The sequence below is a fragment of the Acinonyx jubatus genome, chromosome B4 (genome assembly GCF_027475565.1).
Source record: "Acinonyx jubatus isolate Ajub_Pintada_27869175 chromosome B4, VMU_Ajub_asm_v1.0, whole genome shotgun sequence".
NCBI classification, from domain to species: domain Eukaryota; kingdom Metazoa; phylum Chordata; class Mammalia; order Carnivora; family Felidae; genus Acinonyx; species Acinonyx jubatus.
The window spans coordinates 89,554,963-89,568,047 of record NC_069387.1 but is presented as its reverse complement, the minus strand read 5'-3'; the positions used below and the strand labels follow the sequence as shown (position 1 = coordinate 89,568,047).

The 13,085-nt window shown below is 39.2% G+C and overlaps 1 protein-coding gene across 1 annotated transcript in view; it reads right to left on the bottom strand.

Annotated features, from left to right (window-relative positions):
• Positions 1-13,085, bottom strand: part of IRAK3 (interleukin 1 receptor associated kinase 3) — a 54,978-nt gene that overhangs the window by 26,079 nt on the left and 15,814 nt on the right. The window contains exons 2-5 of the mRNA XM_027071316.2: positions 10,516-10,698; positions 5,557-5,615; positions 4,882-4,936; positions 3,465-3,616 (exon numbers count right to left, since the gene is read on the bottom strand). Of these exons, the coding sequence (XP_026927117.2) occupies positions 3,465-3,616; positions 4,882-4,936; positions 5,557-5,615; positions 10,516-10,698 (449 nt within the window). The remainder of the gene's footprint in view (positions 1-3,464; positions 3,617-4,881; positions 4,937-5,556; positions 5,616-10,515; positions 10,699-13,085) is intronic.

The window sequence follows — 13,085 nt, the reverse complement described above, 5'->3', positions numbered from 1 at the left end:
TAGAAGGGGATTTCACCAATTCGGTATTTATGATTTGGGTCATTTGGATATGTCGATTCAGGTTTACCTTTGTATTAATGTTGAAATGGTGGACTTACTAAGAAATTGAAAAACGTAACTGCTTACTTCAAAGAATCTTCAGAAGCTAGCCCAGTGCCTGACACAGGAATATTTATTGAATACATTAATGAATTCAGTAATATTGTATGAGTGCCTACTCTGTCCCTGGTATTGTTCGTGATGGCTTTAGCTTATAAACCTTATGTCGCTGCGCGTCTCTGCATCTCAAGATCCTAACTTCCACCATGAAAGAGTTAAGTACATTGTTAGGCTCCATCAGCTGTAAGTTTCTATCATTTGTAAATTGCAAGATAGGGCAGAGTTTTTAGAGCTCTGTTCTCAGGAAGAAAGGGAGAGAAATCCAACAGGAATTCTGGAAGCTATTTTCCAAGTTAATCCAGGAAGTCAGAAACAATAAACGAGGCTAACAAATCATTTTCGCAGACCACTTTATGAGAATTTACATTTTAAAATACCATTGTCCTGGGAGCCAGGTGGATTTGGTCTCAGTCTTATTTCTAACATGCAAGATTTGTGACTTTTTGTCACTTAGCCTCCCTGAGATCGTTGTTTTCTTAATCTGAAAAATGAAGGGGTCAGTTTTTGTGTTCCTGCTAACCTAGCTTAACTCTCAAAGTTTGGGTCTGTGCACAAGGAACATCTGCTTCACAGGGAGCTGGTAAGAAATGCTGACTCTCAGGTCCCTGCCCAGGTGTGCTGAACCAGAATCTGTATTGTAAGGTCTCCAGGCGATCTGGTCGCACCCATCTAAGGCATCTTGTACACTTTCCCACTTCAGTCCCTCCAGGAAAGGTTACTGAAGTTAATGTTCCAATTTTACAAAACCACGTTTCTTTAGAAACAAATGCTCTATGGCTAAGGCTTCATTAAATTTCCCATCTTTCCCCGGTGTGTGTGTGTGTGTGTGTGTGTGTGTGTGTGTGTGTGTGTGCGTGCACGCACACACACACACACACAGGCACACACTTAGGACTTTGCATGGTGTCTAGGCCTTTGGTAACTTTGTTACTTCCTGTCCTTTTACTCCTAGAGATCAGCAACTAAATTCACGAAAAGGACATACACACATGCTTCATTCAATTCACCTAACGAACATTTACTGAGCAACTTCCATGGGCCAGGCTCTGTAATAACGCTCCGGGATACAAAGATAAATAAGATCTTTAAAAACCATCATCTAGTCCATTGGGAGAGGTGCGTGAAGAAACCAGTATTAGGAGGTATTGCTATGGTGCTGTGGCTGCACATTGGAGGGTCACCAAAACTATACCAGAAGGGTTGGAGGCAATCAAGGAAATGATCATTGTCCCTAGGACAGGAGGGAAAGGAGATCTAAAGGCAATGACATTCCATTCTGAAGCCAGACTCCTGGAATAAAAAATAAATAAACAAATAAATAATCCCAAACCTCCCAAAACCTTCCAAAAACCTCACAAAAACTCCCAGTGTGAGTTGGTGGCAGCCATGGAGAGAAGAGGAAAGTAGAGAGAGGGCTGGAACCTTTTGGGGAGGTGGCCGTGGGGCTCAACCCCAAGAGAACATACAAATGGGACTGGGACACACTGGCCTTCGGAAACAGGCTTCAGTTAGGCCACCTCTAGATAACCACATTCTCTTTGTTGAATGGTGTTTCATTTCTTTATTAGACCGTTTGCCTCCTCAGGAATCTTGAGACGTCCGTATGAAATCAGTGGGTATAGAATGCTATGTAAGGACTGGAGAAATCAGGTTAATAATTAAAGGAAAAAAAAGGGCCCCATAATCTAAGCTGCAGAGGAGGAATCGCCCGAGATCCATCCTCTCCCCCATTTGCCCAGCCCTATCTCACCGATCGTGAGATTTGGTCCATTTCACCTCCTGGCTTAGACGTACCTTCTCCTTGCCTCTGCCCTAGCTCAGAGCGGGGCTTCTCAATGCTGGCTACACATCCGAACCATGTGGGGAGCTTTGAAAAAATACGGATGCCTGCCACCACTATGCTGACCTAACCTGATGCTGAGGGATCATTTCAAAAAAGCTCCTGAGGTGACTCTAATGTTAGGCTTGAGGACATGGGTTTAAGTCCCATCCATCTCTTCACTACCCATCTAAAACCCCCTCTATCCACCTCCAGCCTAGTCCTTGCCATCTCTGCTCCAATGCCTCTGCCGACTTCCAGCCCATCACCTAACCTGTGCTCAGAGTTATATCTCAAAAACACAAACCTAATCCGTTCACTCTCCCACTTAAAACCCGCCCACCGACTTGAGCCATCTTTCCCGTGTCATCTGCCATTACCTTCCCACCCCCCACTCTATGTTCCCTCCACCCAGTGATCCGTTATTAGTGAGTAAGGCGTATGTTTGCACACACGCACCTCCAGGCTGTTACACCTGCTATTTCTTCCACCCAGAAAGCACTTCCCATGCCTCGCTCCCTGCCAAAATTCTACTGGGCTTTCAAAATCCAGCTGAGAGGTCACTTCCTTTCGTTCGCTTTTCCCATTTGTCTATTGCAGAAATGTTTATCACGTACTTCCTCTGTGCCAGGCTCTCTTCTGGGTGCTGGATCTGCCCCTGCCCTGGCTGTCTTTTCTGTGCTGCCATGACCTCTTGTGCAAATCCGGGCTCAACTACTTCTCACGCTGTAGCTTTATTATCTTTGCTTTCTTTACCTGACCGTTTGCCCCACAGGACTGAGCTCCCAGAGGATGGAATGATGCCTTATTCATCCTTGCCCAGCACCCATTTCACAGAGAGAGTTGAATGAATGTTTATTGACTGCTGACTAACGATGAAGAACAGCAGAGCAGTTCTTCCGGGTGTATGTGTGCATACCTGTCTCTTCCTGACTCCTGGGTGCGATACCCCAACACCCTTTCTGCTTTACTGGCTGCAGTCACTCAGCTTTCTCCTAAACTCCAACTCTGATCATTGCCTCGCTCCTTCTATTTGAAGCCTCCCCTTTCCCACCCTCTTGAACTGTGATAAACGATAATTTATAAAGTAGCACCGAAGACCAATCTGGGGCTGAGCCTGTGAAGCTGCCTGGAGGAGACACGGCCCATCCTAAAAACAAGACCAAAAACAAAACAAAACAACACAAGAAAACTGGAGCAGACCAGCACAGGCAAAGTGCCAAGCTCCTACACAGCTCTTCAGAAAAGCCCTTCTCCTTCGACACATCTGGGGATGGGAAGAATTTCACTTCCACATTCCTGCAAGTCAGGCATTCATTTCATGCTCTTTTCTCCAGTCACCTGAGGTCATATATCTTATTTCCATTGATTAAATTTTATTTTCGAGTATATCTCCTTTCAATGTTGATGAAAAATGACACATTCTAGCATGAAATATGAGCAAATAAATGGAACTGATATCCTGTGATAGTAATTCTTTCCATACCTGTTTAAATAATTTAATGGCATATGTTCGGTTTTGGATCTCCGCTCTGTATACCTCAAAAATCTCCCCTTCTCCAATTAGGAAGTCTTTGTGGAAATTTTTGGTTCCATCTCTGATGTTTTGAAAGCTGACGGAGGATTTAAACAATATTCCTTAGGACAGAAAGTAGGGAGAAGATAAGTTACTTTTTCTTTTCTTTTTTTTTTTTTTTTTTTTTTAAGAATCAACATCACCATTAAAAAGAACCATAAGTTCCATATTAGAAATACTTCAGAGCCCAGCAGAGAGCCAGGAGCAGAAGGCCCAGGAACCAAAACTGAAGCCCATCTCCGCACATTTACTTGGGTCTGGCTCCCACCATTCCACAGAACAAATGCCTTTTTAGATATCTGAATAATAGTACTGTGATTCTATCACCCTTCCAAAGAGGTCAGCCAAAGAACTCAGTTGAGGAAAGTTTTCCAGGACTCCACTTCTTTGTCATTAGATCAATGGGTTGCTTTTGACTCACTATGAACCTAAAATCATTCAAAAAAAAAAAAAAACCTATAGAAGTAGAAACTTTGTTATGACTAAACAATATTCTCCAAGTATGACTGATAGAATCATTTTTCATGAGCCAAATCCTCTAAATTTCTAACTTACTTCCTCAGAGTAAATTAGGAAGATGCTTCAGCTTTTTAAAAAATCATCTAAAGCAGAGATTGGGAGAAAACATTTAGAAGGTAATCAAATACATATCCAAGGGGAAAAGCTTAACTAAATCCTTCAGAGCCCAATTTTGGCTATATTTCCACATTTGCTGTTTGATTTACATCTTATTGTTGAATCTTAAAGGACCAAAATTTTATCCAACTTCTCTAATTCTCTTTTGAACCAAGGAAGGTACAGATCTGGTGGTAAAGACGAGGCAAAGCAGCCTTAACTAGCCATTAACGTTGATCAGAATGATTCCCAGGTAGAATTAAATTATTCTCCCTGCTAATAAAGTAATAAAAGTGATAAGGAAATAATGAGACTTTCATAGTGACCTTCGGCATTGCTCTACAAACATCTCTAAAGATCTCTGCAAGGGCTATCACAATTTCTAACACTATATAAAACCCAATGTAATTTTTAAATGTTTTCCTATGACACATAAAAATGCAAATTTCACTAACAGAAAGTATGAAACCCCCCCCCAGGGAAGAGACCACAATTATGTTCTCCATTGGCCAGTGGATTTTTAATATAACAATAATATATCATCCATCAGAACTTAGTGTCAGTCAAAGCTGCAAGTATTTCAACATCCATGAAAATTTTACCCTAAACCTGCATATTAATGAATAGTTAATGTGTTCATTGGATATTTGTCTCTGTAAGTTAACTTAAAGCAAAGCATGATTTAAAGTAAAAAAAAAATTTTTTTTTTTACCTTTTTCATTATGTTCAGGAATAAGAACATTATCCACTGTGACATTGGCTATTTCCTAAGAGAGGAAATACATACTGAAGTAATTCCATTTCATAAGCCTAGAAAGAACAGAACCTTAACAGAAATCCAAAGCTCCCCCTGGACTATACAGTGCAATAGAGCAGAATCTAATTTAGAAGAAAGCTAGTAGAAAGCGAAGTTACTTTATTTAATTCAACGGTATTCATTGCCTTATACATTTAAAGCTTCCATACTAACTACAAAAACTCAAGTATCAATGTCATAGTTACAGTCAATTTTAAATGACTTCTAATGCTATAAAAAATGATCGCTGCCAATTTATTTGTTCCCATAAAAACCAACAGCAACATGCAAAATGCCAGGTAGAACAGGAAAATTAAAAGCTGAATTAAGACAAATGTGTAACTCACAGCACTCTTACTAGTTCTAAGCCTTATCTATGACAGATCACTGAGAGGAGAAAGCTCTTCACTCCTTTCCCACAAATCTCTAGTTTCCCGAATCCCCAACCAAAGCAACGAGAAAGCTAAAGCTTTACTGGTTTTAAAAAAGTACTTGCAAACCATCATTTTTCTGTCTGATAATTTCATCCCCCATGCTCAATTATATATGCAACAGAGTTCAAGGTTCATTATCTCTGCACATACACTCTACCTTGGGTAACATGTTTGGAAATCTATCTCCATGATGACTCTGACTCTTCAAGGGTGCTCCTAAAAAGAAATAAAGGGAGGTAGATACAGATAAAATTTTATGTCTCTAATAAGCATGTTTTTTTTTCTTTTCTTAGACTGTGAAAATAAACACCTTGCTAGTAGTGTTAATTTCTAAAGTTCACTTGCATTCCCTTTGAATGGTTACAAATTAACATATGTAAATAGCTTTGTAATGATCAAATATTATTCAAACATGTTTTTGTTTACCTAACGTATAATACCTACCTTACATTATTGATAGACATCATTAAAAATATTAAAGTAGAAAGTAGAAAATTGAAAGGAAAAAAGCAACATTGAATCAGCTTTTTGCCCATATATTTTAAAGTTGTATAATTATGGGATTATATCTCCTTAGGTTAGTTTATTTTGTATCCCCTCTTGTGCTGTAAGATATTAGAGGGGTGTGTGTGTGTGTGTGTGTGTGTGTGTGTGTGCGCGCGCGCGCGCGCGTGTGATCAGCCACAAACACCTGTCACCCCTCCCCAAATATACACCGTAACTTCTGTATGTTCTATTTGAATTGAGGTAGTCTATGTAGCTTCCTGCAAAAGATGAAAACCCTGAAGTATCTTGCTGTCACATCTGACATTTTGATTCAGACTTCAGAAAAATTTTATTTCATCTTCTAGTTTTTCTTTGACTGTATTCTAATGTTTTAAAAAACTACTTTGCTTAGAGGACCGGCAACAAAACATAACCAATTAATAACAGACCTCCTTGAGCAAACTACAAGCCTAGATCTAGCAGACATTCTCTAGAATATTCCATCCAAAAACAAAAGAATATACAAATACTTCACAAGAGCATGTTGAACAGTCTCCAGGATAGACCATATCTTGAGTGATAAAATGAGCCTCAATAAATTTGGAAGGACTGAAATCATACAAAGCATATTCTCTGACCACAATGTAATTAAAATAGAAATCAGTAATGGAAGGAAATTTGGGAAATTCACAAATACATGAAAATTGAACAACAAGTCCATAAATAACCAATGAATCCAAGAAGAAATCACAAGGGAAATTATAAACTACTTTCAGATGAATGAAAGTGAAAACACAACATACCAAAACTTATGGGATGTAGCAAAAGGAGCACTTAAAAGGAAATTTATAGCTCTAAATGCCTACCTTAAAAGAGAAAAAGGATCTTAAATCAATAACCTGAATTTTCACCGAAGGAACTAGAAAAGCAAGTGCTAAATTGAAGGAAGCAAAGGAAGGAAAGAATTAAGATTACAGTGGAAATAAATGAAATAGATAATATAAAAACAAAAGAGAAAATCAATGAAACCAAAGGGGTTCTTTGGAATAATCACAAAACTGATTTAGCTAGACTAACCAAGAAAGAGAGGAGACTCAAATTACTAAAACCAAAAACAAAGAGGAGACACACTACCAACCCTATAGAAATAAAACGAATTGTAAGAGAATATGATGAACATTTGCATGTAAAAAATTAGATAACTAAGGGGCACCTGGGTGGCTCACTTAATTAAGTGACTCTTGATTTCAGCTCAGGTCATGATCTTGAGGTTCGTGGGTTTGAGCCCTGCATCCGGCTCTGTGCAGGTGCAGAGCCTGCTTGGGATGCTTTCTCTCTCCCTCTCTCTGCTCCTTCCCCACTTGCGTGCTCTCTCAAAATAAATAAATAAACTTAAAAAATTAGATAACTGAAATGGCACAGACAGATTCCTAGAAAGACACAAACTGCCATAACTAACTCAAGAAGAAATAAACAATCTGAATGGACCTATTGCAAGGAAAGAGACTGAATTAATAATTTAAGATTTCCTACACACAAAACCCCAGGCCTGAATGGATTCACAGGTGAATTCTATCAAATATTTAAACAAAATTTAACATCAGTTCTTTACAAATTTTTCCAAAATAGAAGAGGAGGAAACAACTCCCAAATCATTCTATGAGACCCAATATTATCCTAATACCAATGCCAGGTAAAACTTCACAGGAAAACTATAGTCCAATATCTCTTATGAACATAGATGCAGAAGTCTTCAACAACAACAAGTCCTCAATGAAATATTAGCAACGTAAATCCAGAAACATGTAAGATTATATGCCATGATCAAGTGGGATTCATTCGGGAATCCAAGATTGGCTTACAATATGAAAATCAACCAATGTAATACACCACATTAATAGAATGAAGAACTAAACCCATGAAATCCACTAACCTATCGTAAAAACCCAAGGAATAGAAGAGAATTCCCTCAATTTAATAAAGGGTATCTGTGAAAAGCCCACAAATAATGTCATACATCATTATGAAAAACTGAATGCTTTCCCCTTTACATCAGGAACAAGAAAAAAAAGTCTGATCTTGCCACTTCTATTCAACCTTATACCAGAGGTTCTAGCCAGGGCAATTAGGCAAGAAAAAGAAATAAACATCATGGGGAAGTATCGTGTAGAATAAAATTTGAACTAAGGGCACTAAAAGTCATTGTCCTTTTGTTGCCCATAAAAAGGAAGGCAATATTCATTGTCATATAAAATTGAAGATTCAAAATGGCTCTCCTAAGAAGCCAGCAGAAAACTGTGGATTTTATGTCAAAAGTAGAAAACAATTATGACCATTGAAATATAAATGCAAAATGTGATATGTAAGAGCAGGCATACCAGAAATATAATGAAAGCAGGTAAGGATTCTTGTTTCTTGAACAACTAGGCTATGTCCTGAGATATGAGGGAATGCTTTATGGATGTGAAAACACCTAATGTCAGCCACCTGAATCGCAGGAATAGTGACTGGGAGGAAATACAAGACTTTTCTCAGGAGGACTTGTAAGAAATTCCAAATCCACAAAGTGATCTCTCCTCTAAAATGAAAACCATCCCACCAAACTGACAATTTCAAGGGAAGGGAGGCAAAAATGGATATTTGAGCAAATAATGGATTATTTGGATAACTGGTAAGTCTGTCCATGGGAGCAACAAACAAAGACTGAATCTTTTTATGCACTTTCAGTTAGGAACTCTAACTTCTAATTCATTGAGTAGCTATCATAGGAGACACGTGTTCAGTAGGCTCACTTAATGGTTTCCATGAATCATCACGCTGCTTCTTTGAACAAGCTATAAACAGCTAACATTTTAAAGATTTAGTTTCAAAGCATCCACTCAACAAGTTGCAATTAAATAATGCTATTTTTCTCAGCAAAGGACTCAGACCAAAATGCTATCCTCCTCTTCATCTCAGATTTACCTATCTCCTGATACTAGGGCAGTAAATAATTGTCTTTCCACCAATCAGCGAATCTCCTATTTTTAAAAATGAAATCAATTTTGCACGTGCAACAGGAGTCAAGCAAGGATGTGAAATTTTCGTCTACTCACAGTCCACATCATTCTCTGCTGTGTAAATAAACAACACAGAGAGTGAAAAGGTATCCTGAAATCTATTCCAGAATCTGTAAACGTAAAACATAACCCTGTGTCCTATCAGATTGGTGTGAGTTTATATTGTGAACGATAAGTTGTGTGGGTGGTTTCAGCAGCTGGAAAAGGCTCAGAGAATGAAAAGGCAGTGCATTTACAGTGTCCAGGGAGTCACTGTACTTTACTTGGTCAGTCAGCTTCGTAGTGAAGCATTCCATGGGACTAAACCAAGTGAGGAAACAGTGACAAAAGAGATGAGCCACTTTTTACGGGAAATACCGTAGTGGGAGCCTATTGGGAACTGTCTAATATCCCATTAAACGTAAAAAGCATATAAAAGTCAATCTGAAGGTACAGTGTTCTGGTACAAATTTCGCAGGATTTTTTTCTAGGTAGGGTGATAAGGTAGAGTTATATTTGCATGCAAATATACGGAACTAAAAATACCTCTGGACAAAAGAGCCAAAAGAACAAGGATGCTGATTCAAAAGAATTTTCAGCCTAAGAGCCCTGAGTCTGTAACATAAGACCCAAGATCACTCAGGATCATTCTTGTTGAAGTGAATAAATCTAAAGTGGAGTAAACAGAACAGGGGACATTAGGAACTTATTTTATTGATAAAGAATGAACAGAAAAAGTTTCATGAGCTTTACTTATCAGGTTGCTTTAAGTGTATGTAAGTCATGACACAGCATCAGAAACACACAAGACAAATAGAGGGAGGTATTAGGCCACTGTGAAACGAGACTCATAAGGCAGAGTTAGAGGCCCTGGCATAAAAACAGCACTGAAGATAAAAGATAAGCCCCAGGCATCATTTGCACTAAAATACAAGGGCGGGGGAAGAGAGAATCCAATTATATTTTGACTTATATGACAAAGCTAATTATAAAAGTATTTATGTTTTACTCAAACACTGTGATTCTGTTTATGATTCAAATAGTGTCAGAGTTTTGGATGGAAAACTGATTCTCTTAGCTAAGAATGAAATGTTTAAAAAAGTGTAATTTAGAGGTACCTGGGTGGCTCAGTCGGTTAAGCATCTGATTTCGGCTCAGGTCATGATCTCACCGCTTGTGAGTTCGAGCCCTGCGTGGGGCTCTGTGCTGACAGCTCCAGCAAAGTCTAGAGCCTGCTTCGGATTCTGTGTCTCCCTCGCTTTCTGCCCCTCCCCTGCTCACACTCTGTCTCTGTCTCTATCTCGAAAATAAATATTTAAAAAAAATTTTTTTAATGTGTAGTTTACAAGTAAAAAATTTTAAAAACCTAAACAAGTGGTAGAAAGGACTGTGTTGTATAACATAGGCAATAAGGAAAGAAAGTGTCACCCAAAAGAAGTGACAAAAGCCTTCAGATAAAGCTTCAGGTAAGGAATCCTTGACATATAGTATAACCAGTCATGGTCTTGAACAAAATGCAATATTTATATTTATAAATTGCAAACTCTATAAAATAGATAGAGAGCCACATCATAAGAATCATAAATGTTTACCATGATTCACAATTAAATGGATAGCTCGATGATGCCCCATCTCCTGGAGGATCTGTAACAAGTCACCGATGGTCTTGTTTTTCTGTGCCCAGGACCAGAGTAGTTCTCTTGTTCCACTTTTACCTTGGTCAACATATTTTTCGATGTGACGAACATCCAGCCAGCTGTTTGAAAGTCGCTCCGCTGTAGAAATCGCAACAGGAAGAACCCAAAAATAGTTTACTTTTATTGGAATACATGTGTAGGGATACTTTATACATTTTAGTTCATATTATTTATAATTTTTATTTTTTTAATTATTTTTTTTAATGTTTATTTATTTTGAGAGAGAGAAAATGTGAGCACAAGCAGGGCAGGGGCAGAGAGAGAGGAAGAGAGAAAATCCCAAACAGTGTCTTAGCTGTCAGCACAGAGCCCGATACGGGGGTCGACACAGAACTCAATCCCATGAGCCATGGGATCGTGTCCTGAGCTGAAATCAAGAGTTGGTCACTTAACCGACTGAGTCACCCAGACACCCTGTCTCATACCTTTATCCTCTGGAAAGTCTAAAAAATTTAAAAGCCAGATACACATGGATGGATAAAATCCAATTGTCATCCGAGTGTGGTCGTGGGGACCCTCAACACGTCACCATAACTGGCTATGGAAATCAGCCTTTTCTTCTGCCACACACAAATCTGGAAGCTTCTCTCCAGCAGTAACCAAGGTAACCTCATTGGAGGACTCACCTATCCCCCAGTGATACTCTCCAAAGGTTGATGTCCTTTTAAAAGACGAACAGGGGCTCAGACCTGAGAAGTGTAATAAGCCCCCTACAGAACTATCTCTGTTCAGTCTATTTCAGACTCTAAAAGACTCTAAAGTTTTAAAAAATTTCTTAGGGAGCTACTACACTAGTTATAGTACTTGAATTTTTTTTTTTAACATTTATTTATTTTTGAGAGAGAGAGAGCACACATCCACGAGTGGGAGAGGGGCAGAGAGGGAGACACAGAATCCAAAGCAGGCTCCAGGTCCCAAGCTGTCAGCACAGAGGCTGATGTGGAGCTCGAACTCACGAACTGTGAGATCAGGACCTGAGCAGAAGTCAGACACTTAACCCACTGAGCCACCCAGGCACCCCAATAGCTGCGGTATTTGAATCAAGACATCAGAAAGACAAACATCTTTTGATTTAATATGGCATCCCTTCTCTCCACATTTTCAGTCCTTCAAGGGTTTGCTAGACTATTCAGTTTCCTTCAACTTTCTGTTTTTGCTGAGAGTATAAGTACATCCTGAAAGTTGACAGAGATCACAATATGCAACCATAACTGCCCCCCTCTTCCTGTGGACCAAAAATGGACTCGGTAGATATTACCAGTGCTCACCAATATTTCCAATCTTCTGCCCCTTCAGAGAGGATTACATCTTCCTGCCCTGGGTTAGTTATGCCTATGTGTCCCTTTCAGCCAGGAACACTGAAGAGCCAGGGGGCAATTCACCAAGCACCCATGCTCGCCACCAGGTATAAGCACATGTTGATACGGGGGTGCTTCAAGATCAAAGCCACCTGGAATGCTGGGCCACCTCATGAGGTCAGCTGTTCTGGACTCTCAGTGCTGTTCCCACAAGCAAAAAGCAAACTTCAGTTATGTTAACCACTGGCAGTGATTTGGGCAGTGCTTGTTACTGCGTATAACTTAGTCTATCCTGGTCAATACCCACAAAGTTTCATCTTAAACGTTATGTTATTCAGTCACATCTTGTATCAGAAAAGGGTGAAAGGAAGTGGCATATCCAATAAAGGATGATGAAGTTGAGACATTCAACTGGAATGTATGCTTAGGCTGTAAAGGAAAAAACAGCTACAATAACGTATCTGACATCATTAAGTTGGACTGTTTTTGCCTTTCCTCCATATTTTAAGTTCTGGCAAGAATATCTTTATTATCTATTTCTTGGAAGAGATGATGTCTCATGAAGAGGCAAGGACTATCCAACTGTCAATATATGTTTTAGATAGCTTCACACTAAAAAATAGAAGGGGACCTTCAAAGCAAAAATATTTATCAAGATATAGTAACTCTCTATTTTTTTTAAATTAAGTTTGCTTTAATGTTTATTTTTGAGAGAGAGACAGAGCGGGAGAGGAGCAGAGAGAGAGAGAGAGAGAGAGAGAGAGAGACAGAATCTGAAGCAGGCTCCAGGCTCTGAGCTGTCAGCACAGAGACTGACGTGGGGCTAGAACCCACGGACCGGAAGATCATGACCTGAGCTGAAGTCAGATGCTCAACCGACTAAGCCAGCTGGCACCCCAGTAACTTAATTTTTAATGTATTTCTTTTGATGATGTGATCTACCTATTTGGTTGAGGCACACTTTTCATAAACACTTTAACTATTTCTAAAAGCTCTTAGGGGAAATAGTGCAAATCGGTACAATTTGTTAACAGGCCCAAAATGGCATCACTTAGGCCAAGTCACCAAATGGGGCTAAATACCTAATCCAATACTGTAGTTTCAACCTGCATCAGAAATATCTTACCCAGTTAGTCAGGAATTTTCTAATCAGTTCCTTTGAAGTAA